The sequence below is a fragment of the Chelon labrosus genome (genome assembly GCF_963514085.1).
Source record: "Chelon labrosus genome assembly, chromosome: 8".
NCBI classification, from domain to species: Eukaryota; Metazoa; Chordata; class Actinopteri; order Mugiliformes; family Mugilidae; genus Chelon; species Chelon labrosus.
Window position 1 is genome coordinate 27,372,576 of NC_140358.1, and position 26,868 is coordinate 27,399,443.

The 26,868-nt window shown below is 43.2% G+C and overlaps 2 protein-coding genes across 5 annotated transcripts in view; one reads left to right on the forward strand and one right to left on the reverse strand.

Annotated features, from left to right (window-relative positions):
* pde6a (phosphodiesterase 6A, cGMP-specific, rod, alpha) overlaps positions 1-9,407 on the reverse strand; it is a gene marked incomplete at its 5' end in the record, with an annotated part of 31,758 nt that extends 22,351 nt beyond the window's left edge. For 2 of the 3 annotated variants that reach the window (XM_084550598.1, XM_084550597.1), the window contains 7 exons: positions 1,036-1,100; positions 2,195-2,269; positions 2,994-3,134; positions 3,461-3,550; positions 4,613-4,765; positions 8,382-8,523; positions 9,079-9,407. In XM_084550598.1, the coding sequence (XP_084406724.1) occupies positions 1,036-1,100; positions 2,195-2,269; positions 2,994-3,134; positions 3,461-3,550; positions 4,613-4,765; positions 8,382-8,523; positions 9,079-9,407 (995 nt within the window). The remainder of the gene's footprint in view (positions 1-1,035; positions 1,101-2,194; positions 2,270-2,993; positions 3,135-3,460; positions 3,551-4,612; positions 4,766-8,381; positions 8,524-9,078) is intronic. The other variant, XM_084550599.1, reaches the window with a different exon arrangement.
* Positions 9,408-13,031: 3,624 nt separating this feature from the next.
* Positions 13,032-22,277, forward strand: slc26a2 (solute carrier family 26 member 2). 2 transcript variants are annotated; one of them, XM_084549768.1, is made up of 5 exons: positions 13,032-13,164; positions 14,896-15,503; positions 15,739-16,029; positions 16,173-16,621; positions 18,072-22,277. In XM_084549768.1, exons 2-5 carry the CDS (start codon positions 14,910-14,912, stop codon positions 18,898-18,900), a joined length of 2,163 nt encoding a protein of 720 aa, XP_084405894.1. In that variant the 5' UTR covers positions 13,032-13,164; positions 14,896-14,909; the 3' UTR covers positions 18,901-22,277. The 2 variants fall into 2 exon arrangements, with proteins under 2 accessions (XP_084405894.1, XP_084405895.1); XM_084549769.1 differs by lacking the exon at positions 13,032-13,164 and having other exon boundaries at positions 14,558-15,503.
* Positions 22,278-26,868: the final 4,591 nt, after the last annotated feature.

A 26,868-nucleotide genomic window follows, 5' to 3' on the forward strand; every position in this document is an offset into this window, starting at 1 on the left:
TCTTGTCTTGTTTTACTTCCTGTGTTTCCCCCTCTTTGATTGGTAGATCTGTTTCTCCTTGTAGCTCCGCCCTCATTAGTTTCACCTGTGTCTCATTTACCCGTCTGACCAGGTGTATATATAGTCCTGCCTTTCCCTTTGCTCTCTAGATGTTACCTCTGTTCTCTTGCTCCTCTCAAGAGGTTGTTGGATTTTCTTCTGTGATGTTGCCCCTCTTTGTTCCTTGTGTTCCCAAGTTCTCATTTTGGTTTTGGCCCTTTCTGCCTCTCAGCTGCAGTGCCTTTTGTTCCTGTTTCATGACTTTTCATTAAATTCCATTTGTTCCTATCTCCTCCCTCCCCTTAGTGTCTTGCATCTGGGTCCTACTGCTACGTAACCGAGACATGAGTGATACTGCAAGGCGTTACGTGGCCTATCAAGCCTTTGTTAGGTAAAAGAAAGAACAAGTTTGCTGTATAAACTGTACTTGCTGTACACCTGTGCAGAATGTACTTCCTTTCTCATGAAACTTTTGCAAAGCCAAGTTACCCTGAAAGTTTCAAGTCTTCTTTGATGGTGCTTAATTTTATTTCTCTGCACATTACAGCCACCTGTAGGCCAGTGAAATGGTGTGACCATAGGATAGTTTAAAAATGGACGGCAGAACAGTTCCTCTAAAGTGAAGCCAAAGCAAGTAGAGCTCCCCCTGGTGACTGGCTGCAGTATAGTTCAGCCGATGGGACTTGGGCCAAACTAAAACACTAAAATGCACGTCATATCATTTTTTTTCAAGCATGGTTTCTGTCATTTTAGGTAGTTAATATAATGTTGAGGCATGTTCAAGTGGCATTTTTTTTTTTTTGGCTAGGTGGCAGTAGGGTCCATTCACGGACCGTACTGATCAGACTCTGGCTCCAAACTCCCAAGACGGCGTCGACCGTATCCCCTTGTATATCGTGTCGGTTTGGCCAATGCAAGGAAGTGGTGACATGTCCATATTGATACACAGTCTATGGGTGTGACTCAATAAACTTGACCTCTGCTGTTGTGACTTACGGTATGACTTTAATGTCCTCTTTGCCATGGAGGATGTAGTCGATCACTTTGTAGAAGATGACTTCCTTGAAGACACAAAGCACAGAAGAAAAAAAAAATCACTTCTGTCCTTCGATGCTCCAAGCGTAGTGCACTTACGGTTTAAATGGTTAAATGGTTTTACATAAATGTCCCGTTTACTGGGTTCATATTCTAGCGGTACATTGAGACTAGGTCTAGATATCTGAAGCGAATTTCCCCATCCATGGCAACTGTGCAGGGGAGAATGTTTTATAGAATTCAAATGTTTAAATGATATCAAGGATTAAAGCTGTGCATAATTAAGGTAGTGTCTGATTTCAGAAACTGGTTGGTGCCCTCACAGGCAGCTACCTGTCCAAGTAGGGGTCACCCTTTCCGTCTCAGCTCAACTTAAACTCCACCTCTTGGGTGTTAGGTGGAGTCGGGCACTGCCAAGATGGCAATGGCCAGAGACGCCACAGTTCAGAGCTTCAAAACTATTCTGCAGGAACCCAAGGGTCGATGTTGGTGGAGGGTTCGTTCATGTGTACAGTCAGACTAAAATACGGTCTTCTGGAGGGACTTTCTGGAGGGCAGCACTAGAGGAGCGTCATTACTTGTTAATGATGGGAGCATGAATTCTCGCAGCAGGCGTCGTGGAAATCTGTCCATTAGCTTAGATTCATCATCTATGGACCATTTTATGTGACTTCTACAACAAACTTTGAGGTCTCGTGGGTCAAGTGATATTTAGAGGGACATTTGGACATGGAGGTGGCACCAGAGTAAATGTACCTCACTTAGTTTACTGAAAGGAACATAAAGACAGAAACTACCTCTTACAATATTGTTTAAAAATCATCTAAAATATTAGAGAGATAAGATACATATTTACTTTTATCAATTTGGTCGCAAGCATTAAGAGGCATCATGCGTTAACTGAGAGTTGGACGCCTCCACAGAGTCTTCGGACTGTAATTCTGAATCCCTTATTGCAATAAACTAAAATTAAAACATTTTCAAATCAATAAGAGTTAAGAGAGAAATTAACTGAGTCTAAAGTGAATAGAAGACAAACATAAAATAAGAGTCTTTGTTTTGCAGGATTAGTTCGGAACGGTGATGGTATCCATGGTAACGGCGGTCAGCATTTCCTCACCCTGCCGTCGGGAGTTTTGGGTCCATCGTAAGGTGCAACCTCTCCCATCAGAATGGGCCACAGGTCAAAGAACTCCTGTAGAGACAGAGAGAACCCAGAAGGTTTAAAAGCAGAGCAATAAAGTAGAGTGTAATATCTGTATCTGTAGCCGCCCGCCTCTTAGGGCCACTAGTTTGTTCTTAAGAGCTTTATTCATTGAATCCAGCATTGTTTCAGACAGCCATCTGCACGGGCACCGAACATGTGTTTGTTCTCAGTTAGCAGGTGTTGGGAATCAACTGGCAGCTGCTTGTAATTAGGTGACAGCCAGAGCCAATAAGTAGTATTTATGACTACGTGTTAGTTATCGCAAATACGCGGTGATCCTGAGATACTGACCAAAACGTGGTTGCGCGTTTTCTTTTACTGAGAAAACAAGGAGATTATACAGAGAAAAAAATAAATAAAAATAAAAAAACCAAGGGAGCTTCTGAAAATAACTCTTCCCAGAAAAGAAAGTGATCACATCAATGCTCAAACGGGAGGAGAATGCAACAAACTGCATTCGGCATTGTATTCTTTTTTTCCGTTCCTTTGTGGCTCATGCTTTAGGGTTTTACGCAACACGACATGTTCACCCGCTGTTGCATCAAATTTTAATTTAAGCTCTACTTAGGTGACTCGTTGCCTGAAAATACAAAATAGCATAAACTCAAAAGTTGGTTTTCAGGCACAATAATCTAAAAACAGCTCGCATATGACAAGTCAGACTACAAAACGTTGAGTCTCTTCCTCTAGGTGTGGATCTGCGACAGCCCACCTTGGTCTTGGTCATGTCCAGCAGACCCACAGAGTAACGGTCACAGTTGAGGAAAGCTCTGACTGTGTACAGGGCCTTGTGGAACTGCCTCTCGATGTCCGTCAGCTCCTCAAACACCTTGCTGGCCGACCACAGCAGCACCTGGGCGGGAAAACACAACAGAACACAATACTTTGAGGTTCTGAGGCTTCGTGCTTTCTTTCTTTCATTAATACCTTTGTACCACACATCCATGTTATTAAGCCTGAAAGACGCAGTAAATTCTTGCACCTCATTGCTGCTCATAATCAAAGCCTCGGAACCTCAGACGAAGGATGGAAAATGAGATCTGCAACACTTCGGAGTGAGAACACGCCGAGGAGCTCTGCAGCTTAAAGGTGTCTCGGCGTGCGTTCGAAAATAAATTTAAAAGAAATTAAAGGATTTAAAAAGAAAGAAAAATGGAGCTGCCTGCTGTCCATGCTCACCTGTCCCCTCCTGGTCTCGCAGCTGTGCAGGTAGCTCAGATGGAAAACTCTCAGCAGCAGGTTAGCGAAGTACAGGTATTTGTTTAGGGTCTGGAAAAAAAACAGATTCGATTTGATTTGCACAAACTGGGATTAAATGTGCATATGCAGGAACACCTAATTAATGACTTATGCACAGTCCAACTTGATCTTGCATGTATTCGTCTAGAGATACAGATCAGTATGCCAATTCAAGTACCTCGGAGCCATTTTAGAGAAGTTTGAAAAATGTGAAACTTTTAAACAAGCTTGCGCCGCCTCTAAATCTCTTCATGTCCTGACTAGTTTCTATTTCCGACCGATCTGTTCCTTGCGGTTGTTCCACCACAGTCGCCACACTCAGTCTTTGTTTTGCTCCCTTCCAGCGTTCTCTAACAGGCCTTTCCTGGCTGACAAAATGTCCTCCCTTAGGCTTCCAGTTCAGTTAAAGGCATAATCTCGTTAGTTATGATTTGGAACGCTTTCGATATGAGCGGCAATACATCAGCTGGGTTTTTAAGTGACTTCTGCAACAGCTGCTGCTGCAGGCCAGATCAGCGGGGGGCCTGAGACACACACCCGGCAACCGCTGCCAAAGGTTTAACGCTAAACTTAGCATCAGTTGTAGCTGCAGTGAGCAACAAAATATGCATTTGATGTTGTAGTAGGCAATAGTTGTGGATTTGTTGATTGTGGGTCACATGCGGGAACACTTCAGGAGCGTGATGCATTACCCACAGCATGCACAAGTCGCTCACTGATCTAGGCTAGAAAAGTTTGCACAATGCACCCGAGACTCTCAAACCGATTAGATATCCTGCCTGCCAAACGTTAATCAGCTTTCTTCCCACTAGCATCTGGACCCAAATACAGGTTCAAATTTTCAATAATTTAACAGCTTGGGAGGCTAATGAGACCGCTGGTCACCGGCATGCATGCACCCATTTGGAGCGAGAAATGAAAAAGACATCCAGTTTTGTTTGTTAAGTTGTACAACAAAGTCCCAAGCAGGAAAAGGCTGCAGAACAGCTGCAGATTAAGAGAGAAAAGTCTAAAGATTATGACTGTGATATGACATAAAAAGAAAATACATCGAAGTTTATGTGTGCTGAGAGACGGACTGCATCACGTTACCTCCTCATCCTTGGCATTGAAGCTGGGCCCGTCCAGCTTGTTGATAGCCATCATGACGGCCACCATGTCTTTACCGTTCATGATGGGGACGGCGAGGACACTCTTTGTCTTGTACTCGGTCAGCACGTCAACAAAGTCACTGTAATGAGGGCTCTGGGAAGAGAAGAAGGAATATTCATTTTTAATTGCCAGGGTTTTGCCCCTGACGCGGCTTTGAAAAAATAAAAAATAAACCACACTGCTCCCATATGTGAATGCAGCGAGCAAAGGCTTTCCATTATCCACAAGCTCAATGCTCTCTCTGCTGCACTCCACCTACTTCTCCTCCTGTGCAGCGGGGGTCATCAATTGTGTTGCTCCGGGGGTGTAACAGAGGAAGAGCAGCTCATTAGCTGCCAAGAAACTTGCACAGAGAGACTTGTGATTTGGGTATGACAGGGTCTCAGTGTTTGTTTGGTGGGAATCAGGAAAAGAATCAACGAGTCAGCTCCGGCCTGAGAAAGGATTATTATTTTTATGTCCATACAGATTGCAGATTACTACTCCTCAACAGATTTGTTTGCGTCTTTGCTAACTCCACACCCTCCCAGGGATGGGAAGAACAAAACCTTTATCGTGCACAATTTTCTTCCTCCGTCCTCAGAAACCTTAATGCTGCTGCCGTCACATACAGAACAAAGGCAACACACCAGCAGCTTTAATGCTCTTCTTCCACCCAGCTGCAGATGCACACGCTTGATCCGCAAAAAAAAAAAAAAAGGAGAAAGAGAGAGAGTTGCTTGTGTATAAAGCAAAGAGCGCAAAAAGCACACGATGTTTCTTGGATTCTCATTATCTTCTGATTTTAATTCGTGCATCTGTTCGAGCACCGGTAATGAGATTTGATCGGCTTCCATCTCAGACTAAATTGCTGTTGTTTTGTAGTTAGCGTTTAGCCTGAGGTGCGGTAGCAGTGTGGGAAGTGAAGGGGGAAATCATTTTGAGGGAGGCCAGGCTGATCCTGGATCAGCACCTTAAGGCGACGGCTTTCCCTGCAGTCTACCATGCAGGTAACAAATGAGCCTATTCTAAAGGTTTGGACCATTTGACCTTTGACGCCCTGAAGCCTAGGGTAGCCAGCATCCTGCTTTGGCATCCAGTTTTGCCTTAACATCTGCTCAGAATCTTTTTACTTAAAAATTACAATCTGTTATTATATACACAGGTCAGGCATAACATTATGACCTAATATTGTGTAGGGCTCTTGTGGTGACTCATAAGAGAATGGACATGGGCCTTCTGTGGGTGTCCTGTGGTGTCTGGCAACAGAATGGGGCCTTTGAGGGGAGGGGCCTCTGTGGATCATCCCACAGATACTTGATCAGTTTGGGATCTAGTGGCGATAGCTGCTGCCATCAAGGAGTGTCATTGCTATGGGGTGGGGGTGCCTGGTCTGGTCTAGGTGGGCGCTACATGTCAAAGTAACATCCACACCAATGAATGCCAGGTCCAGAAGTTTCCCAGCAGAACATTGAACTGTCACAAGATGGTCAATGTTATTTACTTCTCCTGTCAGTGGTTTTAATGTTGTGGCTGATTGGTGTATGTAGATTATCTTAGAAATCAAACTTTTAGTAACTAATCCGTCTCTAGAACTTCAAACTAATCATTTTCTGGAAGTCGTACAGATTTTATATTGTGCACAATTTCTCTTTAAGGCCATGAAACACGAGGTCACAATGAGTATTATATCAGTATTAGTATTATAGTGGTTCTATTTTATCCTCTAACTGGGGATTTGCAGAGTTAAAGAACGTGTAGATGGTGCACTGACGTCCTCGGCTAATTTAGCTCCTCTGGTCTATGACACATGAAGTGGATTTCAGGCGGTTTCCACTCCGACAAACAACGATGAAAGCCAAACAATAAAGTGCGGCAGAATAGATTAAAGGTGTGTTAGAGTGCTGAGTCTGTGAAACTGGCTCCATGTGACCTCTGGGAGTAATCTGGGATCGCTCTAATTCGGGACGGATTAACCCGCTTCGTGTGCAGCCTCTCCACTCTCCTCGCAGACGCAAACACTCTCCTCCGGCAAACCTCGCCTCATGTAATTATTAAATTTACTTTGAAGAAGCTAAATGATGAGGGAGGATTGAGGCCAGATGTTGGTCCCTGCATAATCCCCCAACGTCTACCTACAGTAACAAGAATCCTGACTGGTTCACCGGCCTGCACTGGAGTGGATTTGGAGAGATATAGCAGAGAGTCAGTGATTCCCTCAGTGTTACTATGAGGCCGTCCTCCACATATTAGCATCATAAAGCCAAGCAATTAAATGGAAACATTAGCCGTTGCTTTGCTGCCACTGGGGAAAGCGAGGCTTTTTAGGCTTTGATCGTTCCACTTGCCACATTTCCCATCGTGCTTTCATGTGCTTCTGTGAGGCTGAGGCTTGATGGGCCGACTGAGGTTTTCCGGTGGCTCACAATGAAGGCACGAGAGGCCGAGGCCTGGCAGCAGGACGGCCAGATAAAAACCAAACGGGAACAATCCGCCCAGGTCGGTTTTGTTCGTACATCAGCAGCCCGAGCTTCCTAATCTCCCATGAAACGACTGTGATTGAACTGATAGCGAGGAGCGCTTTGTGATCCGTCAGGTGTGCGGAGGGCCGCCTCATTTAAGTGTAAATGTCACAATAACAGCGGGCGCAGGTACGCGAACTCGGTCGTGGGAGGGTGGAGGAGGAAGTGGTGAGAGCTCCAGGAGCTGTACGTGGGATGTACGTGAGAAAAAGCTGGCCAGCTATTTTCAAATGTCAAAGGTATTGGCTGTAATGAGATTGGGCTGGCTTTGGATGCAGGGAATTAGTGGCAGGGACACTGTGGAGTCATGGCGCCCTCTGGTGGACAAACAGAAACACAGCAACAGTGGACAACACTCATAACAGGGACTGAAGGAATAAAGTTTACAGTAATTAACATTATTTTTATCTTTATTTGCATGTTTTACAATTCATGTCATTATTATTTTATTTTATTTTATTGTTTTATTGTTTTACATACTCTCATTTCTTTTTTTCTCTTCTGCTGTGGAATAGTGGACTGGAGCATCACCAGTTCAAATCCCAGATATGGTAGAGAGGTATGTGCAATGGTGGAGGGAATTATTAATTAATATTAATAATAGTATTTGTAGTAGTTGTAGTTGTATTAATAGTATTTTATTATTTAATTTTTTCATTATTATTATTTATATTAAATTAAATTTATTTTACTTTTTAAATTAATTATTTTTTTAAATTAATATTAATATTAATAATAGTATTTGTAGCAGTTGTAGTTGTATTAATAGTATTTTATTTTTATTTTAATTAAATTAAATTAAATTAACTTTTTAAATTATTAAATTATTTTAAATTAATATTAGTAATAGTATTTGTAGTAGTCGTATTAATAGTATTTTATTATCTAATCAAATTAAATTAAATGATTTAAGTGTTACACTTCATTTCTATTTTCTCATCAGCTGTGGCCTAATGAAGGGAGGGGCTCCAGTTCATGTCCCAGAAATGAGCGGTAGTAATAGGCAAGGGTGGAGTGAACGACCAACACTTATTCCCTCAGCATCTGCGGCTGAGGTGCTCTTGAGCAAGGCGCCAAACCTATTGAGCTCCATAGGACGCTGTACGCAACCGCCCACTGCTTCGAGTGTCCCCACTAAATTCAGACAGCCAAGTTGATAGATTGAAGGGAGGATGAACTGAATCTGCACCGCAGTTGTGTGTGTTTACCTCTGACACATCAGGAATGTTGACCATCTTCTTGCTGGTGGCCACATGGCCCACGATACCCATATCCAGCGGGTACACGATCTCACTGTCGGGCGGCACCAGGCATTCGTCAAATGAAGCATCTTTATGGACGTTAAACAACCTGGAGGGGAAGATAACGCAGCAATCATGCACTGTGCAACTAAGGTCGAATTCCCTAAATAATGTCCCTCTGCGTGTTTCAATGCGCTCCTGGGCAAGGCAGCTACATGGAGACTCATCACTGGAGCCGCCAACAGAAGCAGCGTGTGGCTTTAGTGGCCTCCAGAGGGTACGGCAATGTGTATGTGTATGGATATAAAGATCAGAATCCAAGAAAACACCAAGCTGATTTAATTAAACCTCCGAATGTGATTGTCTGGAGCTGCTTTAATGTGAAGCTGCTGAAACAAGCTGCTGTTCTCAATCACAGCGACTCCCTGTAGAAAATATAAACTAATTACATCATGTGCGCAAAGTGGCAGAAATGTGTTCTTGCCAGGTAATAACCATGTGGAGGAAACAACGGGCAGGCTGATGTTAAAACAGTAGGATGGAAATTGAAAGCGAAATGGTTCAAGGCGTAAAAAGGTTCTGCGGGTTTTTATAAATTATTTTCCAGCTCGGTGATTACATTCATTTCCATTCCTGCGTTGTTAAAAGAGAAATGCACAGTGACCTGGTCGCCAGCTCGGCCACGCCGTTCCTCTGCCGGTACATGAAGAGACTCATGCGGTCGGCCCTCATCATGAAGCTGAGGTGTCTCATGAGGTTGAAGACGGACTTCTCCATCTGCAGGTTGTCCTGGATGTCCCGCACCAGGTCGAAGAGGATCTCGCTCTCGTCCACCATGGTCAGCTCGTGGAACTTGCTGATGTCCAGCGTCACCTTGCGGTTGCTGTCCAGCAGGTCCGAGATGACCTTGGGCCGGAAGTTGATGTCGTAGTACTGCTTGGCGAACTGCGGGTTGGCGTCCAGGAACTGCTCTGCTGCCGCTGCGTCCACCATGGCTGCTGCTGGCAAGGAACGATTTAAAAAAGAGGGTTAGGGTTAGAATTAGGGTTAGGGTTTAGGGTTTTTGCACCACTGAATGTTTCTTTGGCATCGATGCAAGCCCTGAGACTAAATGGATCACACCCATCTTCATCTCGGATATAGTCTGTTCATCATACTGCCTTCTGGGAAGATATACAAACTCATCAAATCCAGAACTAATAGATTAAAAAAACAGCTTCTGCCCTCAAGCCGTCAAATCCCTCACGCCTTCAACCTCTCCTTCATAAGCCTGATGTGCAATAACCCCCATATTTATTCCCCAATCCACCTGCACTCAACAGTCACATTTAGACTACCATGGATACCATTTGCGCTATTGTTCAATGTTTACTGTTTTAAAATGCTGCTATTCCTAACTGTACTGAACTGTATTGTGTGCAACCGGGTGCTTTTATTGTATATACTGTATTTTATTCTGTATAGCTGCTATATATGCTGCTATAGTTTCTATTTTTATTGCTCCCAAACCAAAGTGTATTTCATTGTTTTTCACAGGACAATGACAATAAAACTTCATTCATTCATTCATCTTCTGTAACCGCTTGTCCTCTGAAGGGTCGTTGGGTCATTGGGCGAGAGGCGGGGTACACGTACCTGGACAGGTCTCCAGTCTATCACAGGGCTAACACACAGAGAGACACGCACACCTACGGCCAATTTAGAATCGAAAATGAACCCAACGAGCATGTCCTTAGACAATGGGAGGAAGTACCCGGAGAGAACCCACGCAGACAATAAAACTTGTCATTCTTACTCCAACTCGTACAGAAAATGAGCAGTAAAACCAAAACGATGAGCACAGAGATGCTAAAACATTAGTTTTCTCTGGGACTTGTCGCTGCAAGACAGTCACTTCCTATAGCAGGAAGGCGTTCGAATGCACCGAGTATGTTTGTGGACTTATTCAACATGGAGACTCGTTGATTATCTGCCGTTGTCCGTCTCCAGACCCTTAACGTGCTGGGTTTGGAAAAGAAAAAAAAAAAACACTTTTCCTAACACTTCCAAACACGAGTCTTCTCAATCTGAAGAAATATCGCTTTGTCCATTTGCTCGGTTGCTGTCTTTGACCCTTAACCTCCTTACACTGTTGGCAACTGCTGCCAATAAACACTGTGCCTTCGATATTAAAGACAAACATGACTCATGACTCGCCTAAAATAAACTGGTGGACGTCACATCAGTTATTACATTCCCTTGCGCATCAAACCCTTGTGGCTCTGGCTATTTCACAGAAATTCATCAGTTAAGTTATCTAACAGACTATTGCAATACAAAAAAGAAAAAAAAAAGCCTTTCTACCTGTTAGAGTCTCTGTTGTGTCTCCAGAAACGTAATCCCTCTGTCCTGCAAACCAGCTCCACTGCAGATGTCTGAGAAAAGAAAAGGGATTATCAGGATGGCTTTAAATGGTCATGTGTGGACATAAGCCTGCATCCAATTACAACGCTGGGATTACTATACCGTCCAGGGCTAAATGACACTATCTGGGATTCGATACGGCCGAGTGGAAATATTCTGTCCTTTACACAAACACCAGCCACTGGTTTGCATGTCTTTCTGAGCAGATTCGTCCAACCAGGAGACATTTTTTTCTTACTGGGTCACGTTTAATGGGCCTTCATGTGAGAGAACTGTCTTTTATTGGAGTCAGCGAGCTAAACAAGACACAACTGACTGCAGTCATCTCTCAAATGAGGCAGAAAATTATGAAGTGACACTCTGACCAGAGAGTGTCGGTACTGAATAACACTGTGTCTAATGAAGGGTAATCTGGTCCAGGGACAAAGAAGCAATTTGTACAAACTACTGATTATGGATTATGTTACAGGACTACAGACGTTTAGATGTATGTCATTAATGTGAGTGTGAATGGTTGTCTGTCCAGGGTGTACCCTCGGCCAATAACAGCTGGGATAGGCTCCAGCCTGTGACCCTCCAGAGGACAAGAGTATGAATAAACGTTCTGTTAAATAATTAAACTCATCAACATCCATTCAAATGCTCTTGACACTCCCTGAAGCACTACGGCCTATATTTTGGGTTTAATATCGCTGCTTATGTGACAGAAATAACATTGCATTGCGCTGGTTGTTTTTTCCTGTGGCTCATGTGTCTCCTCTCTGCGGCGTTGAACCACAAACATCAGTCACCACCACAACCCCGCTGAGGAATCTGAGACAGACAATAACAAGAGCTGTGTGTAGGGTTTCACTTTTGAGAAGTCAATGAGTAGAGTATTTTAAAAAGGAGAAGGAGCACTTTCTATTTCTGGATACCTCATCACCAACCATTTTTGGATGATTTCACACTTCTGACTGATTGCTCACATGAGGAATCAGCCTGTTAGGACTTCAGGAGATGGAGAGGTTAGCTTATTGTTTTGGTTTAGTCGGTATCACAGTGGTTGCGTGGGAGATGACAGCAATCTATGTAAAGAGACAACGCGTGCTTCTGGAAACAACTCTCTAACAGTCTCTAAGAGTTCTGAGAAAAACAGAAGTTACTGTAATCTGATCACTGCCATCATTGTGACTTTAGGCCCGACCTTAAAAAGTACAACTGTGCAGAAGAATAACAGTTTAACAGCTATGTTTAATAGTGAAAGTAAGAGCATTTCCACACGTACAATGTGAAGGGGACTGGGACTGAACAGCTGTGTAGCCTAATCAGTGAGGCTAACCAGAAAAAAGGCTTCAATTTGCTAGGGAGCATAAAGATTGGACTCTGGAGCAATGGAAGAAGGTCATGTGGTCTGATGAGTCCAGATTTACCCTGTTCCAGTGTGATGGGGGCATCAGGGTAGGAAGAGAGGCCTAGTGCCTAGTGCCTACTATACAAGCCTGTGGGGGCAGTGCTATGATCTGGGGTTGCTGCAGTTGCTCAGGTCTAGGTTCAGCAACACTATGTGCCCAAAGAATGAGGTCAGCTGACTACCTGAATATACTGAATGACCAGGTTATTCCATCAATAATTTTTTTCTTCCCTGATGTTCATGGGCATATTCCAAAATAAATATGTCAGGATTCATGGGGCTCAGATTGTGAAAGAGTGGTTCAGGGAGCATGAGGCATCATTTTCACACATGGACTGGCCACCACAGAGTCCAGACCTTAACCCCATTGAGAATCTTTGGGATGTGCTGGAGAAGGCTGTGTGCAGTGGTCAGACTCTCCCATCATCAATACAAGATCTTGGTGAAAAATGAGTGCAACTTTGGATGGAAATGAATCTTGTGACATTGGAGAAGCTTACTGAAACAATGCTACAGAGAACGTGTGCTGTAATCAAAGCTAAAGGACTTTTTTTTTGGCCAGGCAGTGTACATTTCTGGATAAAAACTTACTTTTCAATCAGTTTAAGCTTCGTTTTAATGGGCAGCTTTCAATTTTTTTTTACTCCACTACAATAATTATATTCAAACATATTGGTTTGCTTATATCACAACCTTGTTTCGTGTATTTCTTAAGTATTTTATTGTCTTATTTTCATTGACACGCGTCTTATTTTGAAACGAACTACAGATTCTCCCAGGCGCCATCTTTACTTCCGCCGGTCATATGACATAATCACGTATCATGAATGTAGCGTCATCACGCACGGAGCCACAGGTTGCTACCGGAGTAAAATGAATTTGAGGCGGAATGAACGGCGACTCTCGGACCGTAACCTCATAGTAACTCGGTAACTGCGACGGTTTCGAGCTCAGGTCAGTCACTTTTCACTGACTAAAATGTTTTATACCCTGCTTGTCAGCAGAATGTCGTTTTAAACTTCCCTCAGGTGGATAAAGTTTCAGCCGATGTCCACGTTGACAACTTGTTTACAATATAGCCCATTCATCGGTCCGTAAACGCAACGTTGGCAGTCGACCGCTGGCTGCTTAGAAGTTAATTAAAACTAATTTCGACTCTTTTTTTAAAATACGTTTTTATTTATGTTTCCATTTAGTAACACAGCGTAAAAAAAAAAAAAAAGTACAGTTGAGACTACTTCGCTTCCTGGTATTGTCGGTATTTAAATAGCTATATAATCTGCTTAACGTTACTACACACGGGTTGTCATGGGAATCAGAATAAATTACCGTAATCCTATTAACGCTATCATTTAGAGAAACTTGTTTTTAAATGTCATAAAAAGAGCACGATGGATATTTAACTCACAGAGCAAACTGTCACACATTTCCAGTTGATGGCAACATTTATGGCAAATTTGCAGAATTAAAAAAATGTCTGTGTTCCACAAAATTAACAAGTTTTTGATTTTCTCATTAAATATAGTCATTTAGTTGTATTTAAACAGTAGAAAACTCATTAAGAAGCGAATTTCGAACCATTTTTAGTCTAGTTTTACCCTGTGCCTCTTGAATTCTGACTTATGCAAGTGTATCAGTATGACAAAATATGATAAATTCACTATAAATAGAAAATCCAGTCACTGTTCTATTAATATCTTAACCTTGTTAAGACTCTATAAGGCATTGCCCTCATAGCTGCTTACTTTGCCCTTGGATTCGTAGATATCAACACTAGTGATCACCAGTATGAGTTTATTATTTTCCAACTGTTTTAATGGAAAATGGAAAAAGGGCCCTATTGGGATTATGATGTAAAACCAAAAGCAGCAAATATGTGAGAAATATGTCCACACCCACTGACTAACTATGATTTAGACAAACTTATTTTTAAATGGCATAAAATCACTCAAGACCCAATATGTCTGACCTGTGCAAACATACTGGGTTGCTTATACGATAAAATGTTACTAAATTTGCTGACTTTGCCCTTGGTTTCAACTCAAATTGTCACGTTTTCATTAGATATCGCAGCATTTATGGCAAATTTGTAAAATTCAAAAGAAATGTCTAGATTAAAATATGTCGGACTAAGTTAAAAGGTGATTTCAAGACGTGTTTAGGATCTTCCCATTGAATACAGTCATTTAATTCTATTTAAACAGTAGAAAACTAATTAAGAAGCTACTTTTTGGCAATTTTTTTTAATGTGTGCCTCTTGAATTCTGACCTATGCAAACACATTGGGTTGCTTACACGATAAAATATCTTAAATTTGCATAGTTTGTCCTTGTCCTGGTTTGATAGATATCAGTGCTAGTGATTACCAGCTTATTATTCTTCATTAGGGTCACTATGAGCCTTAACTGAACCGTTGCTAATGTGGAGAAGTTTCTTGTCAGTGTTACGGTGTAAAATCAAAAGCAGGAAATAGCTATTATAAGAAATATGCCCACGCCACAGACCACTAATATCCTTTGTGAACAACCCCCCCACACTGCTTCAAAAGCCTCGTCACTGCTGCGAGGCACATTTCAAATGGTGTGCTCACATTATAATGTTTCTGCGAAACTGCCGCGTCATTTTCGTGTCCGTTGTTGCTTGAGATAAAGGCGGTGTGTGACTACTTTCTCCACACGGCCACAGATCAGGGCTCAACCATGCCTCATGGGGAGGACAGCTGTACGGCAGTGGAGGACGGAGCTGGGAATGACCAGCAGCAGCCTCTCATTCTGGAGAGAGTGGAGAAAGAAGCGGCAAGGAAGTGGCAAACCGTCGCGTCTCAGCGGCTGAAGAAACACTGCTCCTGCACACCTGAGAAGGCGAAATCCAAAATACTTGGCTTTGTTCCGATTCTGAAATGGCTGCCCCGGTACCAGTGCCGGGACTGGATTCTGGGCGATGCCATGTCTGGACTCATTGTTGGAATCCTATTGGTCCCCCAGTCCATAGCCTACTCCTTACTGGCCAGTCAGGACCCCATCTACGGTCTCTACACCTCTTTCTTCTCGTCCATCATCTACGCCCTCCTGGGCAGTTCCAGACACATCTCAGTGGGGATCTTTGGAGTGCTGTGCCTGCTCGTGGGTCAGGTGGTGGACAGGGAGTTGGCTCTGGCAGGTTACCTCACAGAAAGTAACGGCATCAGTGGTAACTACAGCGTCCTGGGTAATGACAGCGTTGGGGTATGTGACAGGAGTTGCTATGCAATCACAGTGGGAGCAACAGTTACCTTTACTGCTGGGGTTTATCAGGTAAGTGTACAAAGGTCAATTTTATGCATTTAACAGACAAAATATACATTTGGGTCATCACATGCTTGTTTTATTCTTTAGGTCAAAAGCCAAATGAAATGAATTTGTCAGGGCTTTATAACATGATGAAATACCAAGCCTTCTGCCATCTCTGAACTGCAGTAGAAAACCTTGAAGACAGATGTTTCTTTAGACGACAGTTTCCTTTCCACTCACTCCTGCTTGTTCCTCTCAGGTGCTAATGGGGCTTTTGCAGGTCGGCTTCGTGTCCGTCTACCTCTCCGACTCCCTCCTCAGTGGCTTTGCTACGGGAGCCTCTCTGACCATCCTCACATCCCAGTGCAAGTACCTCCTGGGCCTGAAGATCCCCAGGCCCCAGGGCTGGTTCACTCTGATTAAGACCTGGTGCAGCATTCTCGCCAACCTGGGAAACACCAACATTTGTGACCTGATCACCAGTTTGGTGTGTTTGGCGGTGCTGATACCGGCGAAGGAGCTCAACGATCGCTTCAAATCAAAGCTGAAGGTACAGGAGACAAAGTGCTGATTAGTTTGTTTTATGTTTTATAACATAGCTAAAATGTTGAAAGTCTGATTTAGGCCACTATGATACAGCAAGATGTCGATGTTGGTTAGTGAATCTCTTGCTCTTTTCTTTTTCTTACCCAGGCTCCAATCCCCTTTGAGCTCTTCGTGGTTATAATTGCAACCCTCGCTTCTCACTTTGGCAACTTCTACATCAAGTATGGGTCAAGCGTGGCGGGTAACATCCCCACGGGCTTCCTCCCTCCCCAGTTGCCTTTGTGGTCTCTGATCCCCAACGTGGCCGTCGACGCCTTCTCCATCGCCATCGTGGGATTCGCCATCACCGTCTCGCTGTCGGAGATGTTCGCCAAGAAGCACGGCTACACGGTGGACGCCAACCAGGAGATGTACGCCATCGGCTTCTGCAACATCCTGCCGTCGTTCTTCCGCTGCTTCACCACCAGCGCTGCGCTGACCAAGACCCTCGTCAAGGAGTCGACGGGGTGCCAGACTCAGGTGTCGGGGCTGGTCAGCGCTCTCGTCCTGCTGCTGGTGCTTCTGGTTATAGCACCCCTCTTTTATTCCCTTCAGAAGTAAGCATACCACCATCATAACTTATTCCTTGCATTACTTTTCTAATTAGCAGATAATTAACTCTGATAGCTGAAATTATAACCTGCACGCATAAAACGTTGCACGAAAATGGGCCTCTGATGGTGGCATTTTCTTATTATTACCTCTTTTAGTTGTTAATGGTATAGTTGAAATCTCATTAAAACACAATCAGAGGACGGGAGAGTGAGAAAGATGAGCTGTTCGGGTGCAAAGCGTACACGAGATGCATATTTAGAAAATCTAAAGAAACTGAAAGATGACAATCGTAAGCTGTAAAGCTTCTCCTGAAACATTTACTCAGTTCTGCAGAAGCTGGTCGGGGCAGTCGTGCTTGCTTGACTCACACCTCGAATTAAGTGAATAGCTGAGCTGTAAAATACATGTTTGAGGAGAACCATTGCTGTACAGCGTGCGTCAATCAGGCACACGTAATGAAAAGCCACATATATTATGACTGAGCGTTTTTGAAATGTTAGTGTGCTAATAAAAGACTCCAATTATTTTCTAAAACAATCTTTTAAGTGATGTGATGTTTCAACCAAAATGTGTTTTTGAACAGACCGTAGAACACTGAACACAAACAGAAGATCAAACTTTAACTTGCAGCAAAAAGTCAACAGATACCTAGATATCGGCACATCCAATCTGGCAATTCATCTACATGGCTTTACCACATCAGCCTGGCAAACACATTTTATCTGAAGTAAAATCTGTTGTACTTCTGGGTTTAAATAGGATTTGTAGATGAAATGTTCCTGTTTTATTCAGGAATTAAGAGTAGTTTAATATGTGGGTTGGATTGTGGTTCTTAACAAGTGTTAACCATGGAGAGAGGCTTAAAGGTAGACTCAGACAAGCGCAGATAACCTGCGGTTCTAGTTCACGGTCACTGTTGACGCTGCTGTTTCTCACACTCTAGCTTTGGTGCATAGTTCAAAACATAGGAAAATGAAAACAGAGATTTTAAACTGCTCTGGTATCCATTCTGCTGTTACAAGAAGTAATTATGGAATATGACAAAGCAGAAGTCAATGAATCCTTGAGCCAAACAGAGAGGGCACTTTTCAGGCTTTGTGTCTAGCGTGAACATTAATCACTGTCTGCTGACTGTGTCTAGAGCTCATGATTGGTATTGATTTGCTTCTTTTACGCATTGACCCTCAGACAAACGCATTCACAGCTTCAGTGATCGTGTGGAATCTCTTCATCAATAGTGTCACACGTCCAAAACCTTGAAGCTAACAGGTCATGCTGTTGTGACCGCAGTCAATCAAATGCTGTACGTCATACGATACGTTTAAAGCTACGTGTGTTAAACGTTTTCTGAAATGACCGTTTGCAGCAGTACATGTTTCAAACACATTTGATGGCCAGCAGCCTTCAGAGCTCTGATTCCTGTCCGTTCCTGTCCCCGTCTCGTTTCTGCAGATGTGTTTTAGCGGTAATCATCGTGGTGAACCTCCGCGGCGCTCTGCGGAAGTTCAGGGACGTCCCCGGCATGTGGCGCCTCAACCGCATTGACGCCTCCATCTGGCTGATTACCATGGCGACCTCAGCGCTGGTCAACACAGAGCTGGGTCTCCTCGTTGGGGTTTTGGCGTCAGCCTTCTGCGTCCTGGGCCGAACCCAACAAGTCCAGGTCCTGGAACTGGGCCGAGCTTCGACCAGGGAGCATTACGAAGACACGTCGTCTTACCGCGGCCTCCAGACACACCCCGGAGTGGCCGTTTTTAGGTACACTGCTCCGATCTACTACGCCAACCAGAGCTTGTTCAAAAAATCCCTCTACAAGTGCGTGGGGCTCGACCCCGTGAAGGAGAAAACGCAGCGTATCAAGTTCAAGAAGAACAACCAACAGAAGGAGGTTGTTGGAAACCAAAATGTGAAGCTGGGGGAGAAAGAGGATGCGTTGAAAGAGGTTGAAGCTGCTGCAACTGCAACACTAATGAATGACGAGAACTCCTCTCGTAGCTTACGTAGCATAGTGATCGACTGCAGTGCCATCTTGTTTCTGGACACCGCTGGAGTGAATGCTCTGAAAGAGGTCCAGAAAGATTATGGAGAACTTGGGGTCAAGGTTGTCTTGGCCCAGTGTAGCACCTCAGTCCTTGACACTCTGGAAAGAGGGGGTTACTATCCCGACAAAAAACAAGATGATATAGGAGAAAACAAAATGATTTTCTTCACCATCGCAGACGCCGTCCGCTACGTCCAAAGCGTCTGTACCCCTAATGGAGATTATGACAGCAAATGCTGAAATGATGAATATATATCTGTCCAAATATCTATGTTTACAAGTGAGCAGTGTATATCTCACAAAAGACATGGTTCCCGATGTGCCTTTTTTTTTACAGAAGTCCTTTTGTAGTCCTACATTACCGCTAGAGACAAATCTTTATTTAATACAGTTTCAGCTAGTTTATAAAAAACAAAAAACTGCACCGTACCTATGGTACAAAATAAAGCTTTAGAATGGCAATATCTCTACTTTACATGAGACAACGTTTTCTCTTGTTTTGCACACAGACATCAAAACGAGTTCATGACCAGTCTCCCACCAGCAGATGTTGATTTACAGCCCTATCTCTCCTGTTAATGTCTCTACAATGCACTCATGTGTAATGTAAATATACTAATGGAGTGCAGCTCTTCTCCATGGCTTTTTTAAAAGGTCGTATGTGCAAAAATGAGAAAAAGTTTGAGAAATGTTGCTTTAATCCTATATATTTTTTTTTTTTTGTACAACCTAGATCATTGATCAAAATCCCACATGCTTTCCTTAAATGATTTATTTTTAATGTAGCTCCTAGCAACCCTAGCCTGGTCGTCACCATCCTACATTTCCGCCCGAAATTTGATTTCGGTCTGCCACGGAGTCTGGCCAAATTGCCCTTCTGCGGTTCGCGTGCAACCGCGCGGTCTTAGCCAATCAGCGAACAGTTGAGTGATGATGTGAAACTCGCCTGCCGAGTTGCTTGTAGTCCAGCGAAGCTTGTAGTTCAACAGCATAGCAACAATGGCGACGGAGGAAGAGACGCTAGAAGCCATCCGCGAAGTTGTCTCAACTCTGGAGAGCATCACGGAATTAAAACCAGAACAAGAGGCTTGTCTTGTCAATTTTATAAATGGCACGGACGTCGTAGCTCTCCTTCCAACTGGCTTTGGGAAAAGTTTGATTTATTTAACTGGAAGCGGAAGTGGTAAGCGTAAGAGCCTGAACTCCGGCGCACAATATACGTCATTACCAAACGTTGCTGATTGGTTAAGGGAACTCCAATGATTTTAAACCTCAAAATAAGCATCTGCCCATTACGGAGACAGATTCCTATTACATTGGGCCAGACTAACGTGCCAGACCAAAATCAAATTTCGGGCGGAAACGTAGGATGGTAACGACCAGGCTATAGCAACCCATACTGCAGCCTTCTCTCATACAAGCCATAATCAAAGAATGCACCATCTACTTTTCCAGCCTTTATGTATCCAGACCGGAGTGCCTTGATAGTGCCTATAAATAATGTGTGCATTACATGTGTAGCCAGATTTAATTCTCATCAGAATGTGAGTATGGTGACATGCCGTTTAGATTTCGTTACACATCGTGTTTCGAAAAAATACCTCTGCAAACGATTGGATAGTCCTCCAACGCCGTGGAGCTGAAAACAAATTCAACTCCACGGCGTTTAGATGACGTCTATGACTGCTGTTACATTTCTGTCCATTGCCGCGTAAAGCCCCGCCCACACGATCCGATTGGTCCGGCGGATCTTTGCAGGAACATAATCGGTTCCCAACAGGGTGACTCCAGACCAACTTTCTGGGGCAAGAAAACAAAAGGGAAGCTGGTCTGGTTCCCAGGCCGTTGCATGTGTACACTGAATGTTCTCGTATCAGGTCCTTTGACGTATGAATGACAGTCACCTATAAACTGTTGCAACTAGAAACTTTTTCTACTTTAGTAAAGGCAAACATCCTGTTACCAAGTTGTTTAAGTTTGTTGTTCCTAGAACACAGGTCAGGCTTTTTAAATATCTGATTGCAGGGTTTTTCAGTGGAGATAATTTTTTTTTAAAAACTGGAATGACTTTATGTCGGTCGCCAATCCATGTTTGCTGAAGGTGATGACTTTATTGACCGACACGTCCTCCTCTGTAACTTGTCGAACTGTCAGCTGAGTGATGAATGGGGGCAAAGTTTGAGTGAAAGATAAACGATTGTGCAGCGAACGCCGTGCGAGATTTGCATCTTAACGGTCTGCTTTCTTTTACTGGATCTAGTGTTGAATTATGGTGGTCACGCCGCTCCCTCTCCCTCTCCCTCGTAATGTCCACAGGGAATGACTGTTTCCTTAGTTAAACAGAGCGAGCTGAAGCCGGAGGGGCTTCTGCAGAGCAAATACGGCCACGGAGGACTGTGGACTGTGACTCAGAAAACAAAGGCTGTTGAACAGTCTGGCCTGAAATCTGACCACAACAAAAAAAAAAGTGATCCCTGTTGGGACGCTGCTATATTGTCTACATATGTGCTTTAGCTGCGTGTATAACCAACCATGCCTCAATAAACTACGTAGTAAGTTTATTTATATAGCACTTGTAATGACATATTTATACCCGAGCACACTGTGTAAAACTTAATCTCCTAAAACCAAAAATGTTACTGTGCAAAAATATTGTTTTTTGCAGCTGTTTGTATTTGGAGGTTTTATGGTTAAAATAGCTTTTATTTGCTTTGTATCATCAAACTATGAATGTACAAGATGAAGTTTATTTCAGGTCGATTGTTCTTTATTTGTTACATTTAGAATATACTGTATGTATGTAAGTAGGGCTTCAAGATGCAGACAGAGATACATATATGCCAAAGTAGCACATGGTAAAATGAATGTTACTGCATGGACTATGCTGGTATTCATCATTAAACTGCTCCTGCACTCTTACAGGGTTAAGAAAATCTGCTGTGTTTCATGTGTCACGCATTTAAACTGCACAAATATCAATTAATGTAACTGTCACCGACCTAAAGCCGTCGTGCATTTCCAAAAACGATTCTGACAATCAAACTGGAAGAATGTTTTTGTGTATAACAGAACTGTTGGGACTTGCACATTCTGTGCCTCTGTATTACAGCGATTGAACCGCGCCCTCTAAGGTAACGGCTGAACCGGAGCTCAGGGAAACTGCCACAGACCCAAAGTTGAATTTCATGCGGTCGTGTTCTGAAGTAGTTTCAAGGCTGTTGGATCGAGTTCCTGGCCCGTGTCCCTTCAATCCCACGTTCAATTAATCTGTGCATTTAAGTGAAAATAAGGCCAAACCTCAGCCGTCATCCTGCAGCTGCAGAATCTGTTGCACTATCCTGGAAGAAAACCAAATGGAGTTCTTATGTTTCACCCAATTTAAAAAAGCTTTGGAAACTTAAATAATTAGTTGATCAAACTAATGTCTTGGCGCGTTTCCTTTGTGTCTTCTGTTGCGTTAGAAACCTGAAATGTTAAGAGCAGTTTGGACTCTGCAGGAGTTTAAGTGTTTTTAAACTCGGCCTTGAGGCTTAATATTACTCTGTTTAGTTTTGCAATGTCCCTTTCTTCTTATCCATCCATATTTAAGAGTAACAGATGTAGCCGCCTTGCAAATATCCAAGGGAAACTGAAGGTTTTGTCATTTACGTGCCCTTGAATCAGTAAAAAATGGTTCAAAGTAAATTGTGTCCGTGTCCTTTTTTCTTTCATTCTTTCTTTTTTTGTCAGCGCTGTGTACTCAGCAAACAGGAGGAAGTGTTCACTGACTCTTGGTTCCTGCTTAAGTCAGAGCATTGACGGACTTTTAGAGAACAAAATCCTCTGTTTGTTATCTAAATGTTGATAAAACGGGCGGTTTCTTCAAGTTTTAAACCACCTCTGTTTGCCAAAGATCATAAACATTTCAAGAGGCCTTTCATCATGTATTAGGCTCTTAAATGTATTAATATCTAGTGGTACTTCTGTTTTACTTCTATTAGGCCTTTCTAATTCTTAACGTTTTCCGCATAAAAATAGTTAATATTCCACTGTCCAATCCTATGCTTCCTCTAAAAGGAAGACTAATTCAAGTTTAGTCATTTTTTTCATACATTTTTGAAGTTAAATATTACTGTAATGTTTGTTACACTGCGGGAAACTGAGCTGAAAAATGAAGCCAACGTGAAGTACGACAAACCGCAGTTCCTCTAATGGCCACTAGAGGCTGGCTCCAAAAATCCAGTTATTTCCCACAGACCTCAATGTTAAAACATTCATCTTTACATGTGAAATATACCTGAGGGAAAGTTTTTATATAATTAAAATTGAGGTGTGATTAAGTTAGCCATGTTTAAAACGCTTATAGAGTTATGCGGGACATAGACGCAGTAACCTACGTACGTAGCCTACGCCGGCGCGAGTCATTTATACTTGTGCGATTATCAGTGTGGCTCGCAACGGCACCCAAACACTAGTTGGCGCTGTGTCTTTTTTGCCAATCGGGTTAATCTTTGTTTCTACTTTCTACCTGCTTCGCTTTCAACTGTGGCTAATGAAATGTTCGCGGAGATTTCGTCGAACTTGAGTCATACAAATGTATGTTTCTCCAAACCTCCTCAGTTAACCTCACCGATTCTTTATTGATCCAAAACAATCGATTCGAAAACTGCGGAGATGGAGAAGCAGCCGAATATACCAAGCGGACCAATCACAGCTCTTGTGCTCTGTGTCACCGCGACGCATAGTTACATTTCTTGGGAGGTGCGTGTCAGCTACGGCGCTAGGTCCGTGCAGGCTCTGTGTAGGGGTCTGCGTTGTCGCCGTAGCCTCTGCGTCAACTTAACGCAGAAGTATAAACCGCCTATTAAGGGCGTGGCTACTTTGAGTGGCAGGTGGGTGTCCTCGCAGGTTGCTAGCTAGCTGCAGCAGCCGTAGCGAAACTCACGTTCTTTCACAGCTTTTGAAATAAGCTGAGAGTTCAGAGGAGTGAGGTACTGCCAAGTTGGCGTCGACTGGAGACATCGCACTGAGCTTCAGATTTGCTCTTCAGCAAACCCTGGGTCTATGATCGTAACTCCAAGAAAAAGTTTCCCTGAGTATGGGCTCAAAAAAACATGATTTAGTCAAATTTAGATTCTGCTATAAACAGTATTTGTCCGTCTTCCCTGAAACACAGCGACACAACTAACCTCCCGTGAACGATAACACATTAAGAAACATTCATTTAAACTGCTTTGTTAAACTTTGCCTCCAGTTAAAACATCCCCTGGATAACAAAATCACAAGGAGCAACAGCACCCAGATAAGAGTCAGAGCAGGTTTCAGGGTGAACGAGAATCCCTGAGGATCAGGTCAATAGTTGATTCTGGGTCTCTGACACTACAAACAAGAACTCATCCAGACAAAATAACTCCTTTTACAGGAATCACCAGAAAGGGTTCACACTGCCAAAGTCAATGTCTGGCCTGGGTCTGAAACAATGTCATTGAACTCACTGAACTTACAACAATGTGCAGAGTGAGTCTAGGAAGTTCTGGAAGCACAGACTTGTTTCTTTAAGTTATAAACTCTGTGGGAACCCGAGCTGTGAAAACTGGAGCACCGGTAAGAGGAGAGTACATCAGGCTGCTGCAGACAAACCGGTTCTTATTCACGCTTGAGTTTCAAGGTGAGCGAGATTCCCCAAATACACCCCCCAAGGCATGGCAGGAGTAAATTTAGAACGCCTAATGAGGTTTAACAAAAGAAAGGTCTCAAAGGTAGTCAAAGTAAATACACATCTTATGCAAATTTAAGCGGAGACTAAACTGATGCCTCACAGCAAGAAGGTTCCTGGGTCCTAATCCATCGGCTGACTGGGGGTCTGCGTGGGTTCTCTCCAGGTTCTCCAGCTTCCTCCCACCGTTCAAAGACATGCTGGTTAGGTTCATTGGTGATTCTAAATTGGCCGTAGGTGTGAGTGTGAATGGTTGTCCTGCGATAGACTGGAGACCTGTCCAGGGTGGACCCCGCCTCTCGCCCAATGACAGCTGGGATAGGCTCCAGAGAATGAATGAATGAATGTAGCTTCTTTTACTTAATGGCAAGGACTAAATTCAGGTTTATACATTCAATCCAGGCTTAATGTACAGAGGGAAAACACATAAATAATAATGTTGAACTCATATCTAAAACACCTGACAGTTCTTAACCCTATTTAAGTTGATTTTGTCAAAACATACATAGTTCAGCTTCAGAAGCTGCAGCAGAGCAGAGAAAATGCTGAGTGAAGCTTTGACAGCAGTTCATTCATTCATTCATTCATTTTCTGTAACCGCATGTCCTCTGGAGGGTTGCAGGGGGGCTGTAGCCTATCCCAGCTGTCACTGGGGCGAGAGGCGGGGTACACCCTGGACATGTCTCCAGTCCATCGCAGGACAACCATTCACACTCACACCTACGGCCAATTTAGAATCACCAATGAACCTAACCAGGATGTCTTTGGACGGTGGGAGGAAGCTGGAGAACCTGGAGTACCTTTTGACATAGAAATACTTACGATAGTTCAACTTAAATAGGGTTAAGAACTGTCAGGTGTTTTAGATATGAGTTCAGCAGCGAGAGAACCCACGCAGACACAGGGAGAACATGCAACATGAACTCCACACAGAAACAAAACACCAAAACACAGGAGGAATAACATTAATCAACTGTTACAGGAACTGACCCATGGCTAAAGTCATAATCTGTGCTTTTCCAGTGTTTAAGAAAACACAACCTGCCTCTATGGGCCAACGTTAAGGCCCAAAGAGAGAGAGAGAGAGTGTGTGTGTGTGATTAACCTTTTGTCTATTTAAACAAATGAACTCGTCCAACCTCCCGTTTCCTATTGGTGCTCCCTCCCTGGCCACTTTACTCCACCTCCAGTCCGCCTCCCTCCTGCACCCACTGGTTTGGTGCCATTTGCCAATGAAGACGCTGGAATCGTCAAGACACCTGCTCAGAAACTTCATTCAGACTCTTAATAATCAGTGAGGCTGGGTCTCGTTGCAAACAGTTTCCCCTCTGATTCTTACATCTACCTGCCGGTGCACAACGTTTGAGGAGGCAGCTCTTCTTTGTCTTTTGAATAGTGTAGGTTAATAAGCCGGGATTGTTTTAATGGCAAATAAAGATTGTTCTTGGACGGCAAGTTCTTGGAGCGCTGGTTCATTCAGCTCAGAGTTTAGTGTCTTGCTCGAGGACACTGTGACGTGTGGTCCATCCACCAGGGATCAAACTCTACCGTCTGAGCTACAGTTTGATTGATTGGGTTTGATTACTCTGAGCAGCATCAACAGCATCTTTTGGCTGATCTGATCTTTGTCTTTAAAAGTATCTCAGTCATCTGATTAGTTTTATTTTACTTCTCTTTTACCCATAGTGACCTGGGTCCCAGCAGCCAATGCTCCGTCTTTAATTTGTCCTACTTGTGAATGAACAACTGATTTAAACTTTTCCCTTTATTCTTGCTTTCTTTAATTGTCATGCCTTTGCTAATGGGCCCAGCCAGGCAAGAGAAAATACAGAGTGTTATACTCTGATGACTGACTCGATAACAAGTTTGAGTCTTTGTGGAGGAGATGAGATTACGGTGATTATACGTTTGAGGCCTGCTTCTGTCTCCTGCTCTCGTCCCTGTCATCGCCTTTAATGGCAGACTCCACATAAAGATCAGTGGTGTCACATTGGAGCTTTTTTTACGTTTCATCTCCCCTCAGGCTTCCGCAGTATCACACGGTTAAATGTTAAATAGATGGACTGCTGCGCCGTTTGGTCGTCCTGCAGAACCGATAAAAGGCTCAGCGTAGTGTTTGAAGACTGCTGGTGTGCTTGTAATGTGTTGTGCAATGGAATGTTCAAGAACAAAAGGTTTGAAATGCAGAAATAAAAGAAATGAATGCACAATTAAACGTTCAGAAATGTGTGAATGTGGCTTATCCTGTTCTGCAATCAGTGAGTGACTTTATTTTGCCGCCAGGGGGCAGTGTTGACCAGGAAACTGGGAAGAATTGAGATATTTAAAACATTTGTGGCCAATCCCACCTTTGTTTAATATAGGGATATTTTTTTACCCTAAACCTTATATATATATATATATATAAAAAAAATTGCATAATGTTTAAGATGTACTTCATACTCAGATCAGCCACAACATTAAAACCACTGACAGGAGAAGTGAATAACATTGACCATCTTGTGACAGTTCAG

What these genes read in the sequence shown, in the direction of transcription:
- slc26a2 (XM_084549768.1), top strand. Translation starts at nt 14,910, where the DNA reads ATGCCTCATGGGGAGGACAGCTGTACGGCAGTGGAGGACGGAGCTGGG. An exon ending in TTACTGCTGGGGTTTATCAG is followed by an intron (nt 15,504 to 15,738) that starts GTAAGTGTACAA and finishes TGTTCCTCTCAG; the next exon opens with GTGCTAATGGGGCTTTTGCA. An exon ending in CTCTTTTATTCCCTTCAGAA is followed by an intron (nt 16,622 to 18,071) that starts GTAAGCATACCA and finishes TCGTTTCTGCAG; the next exon opens with ATGTGTTTTAGCGGTAATCA.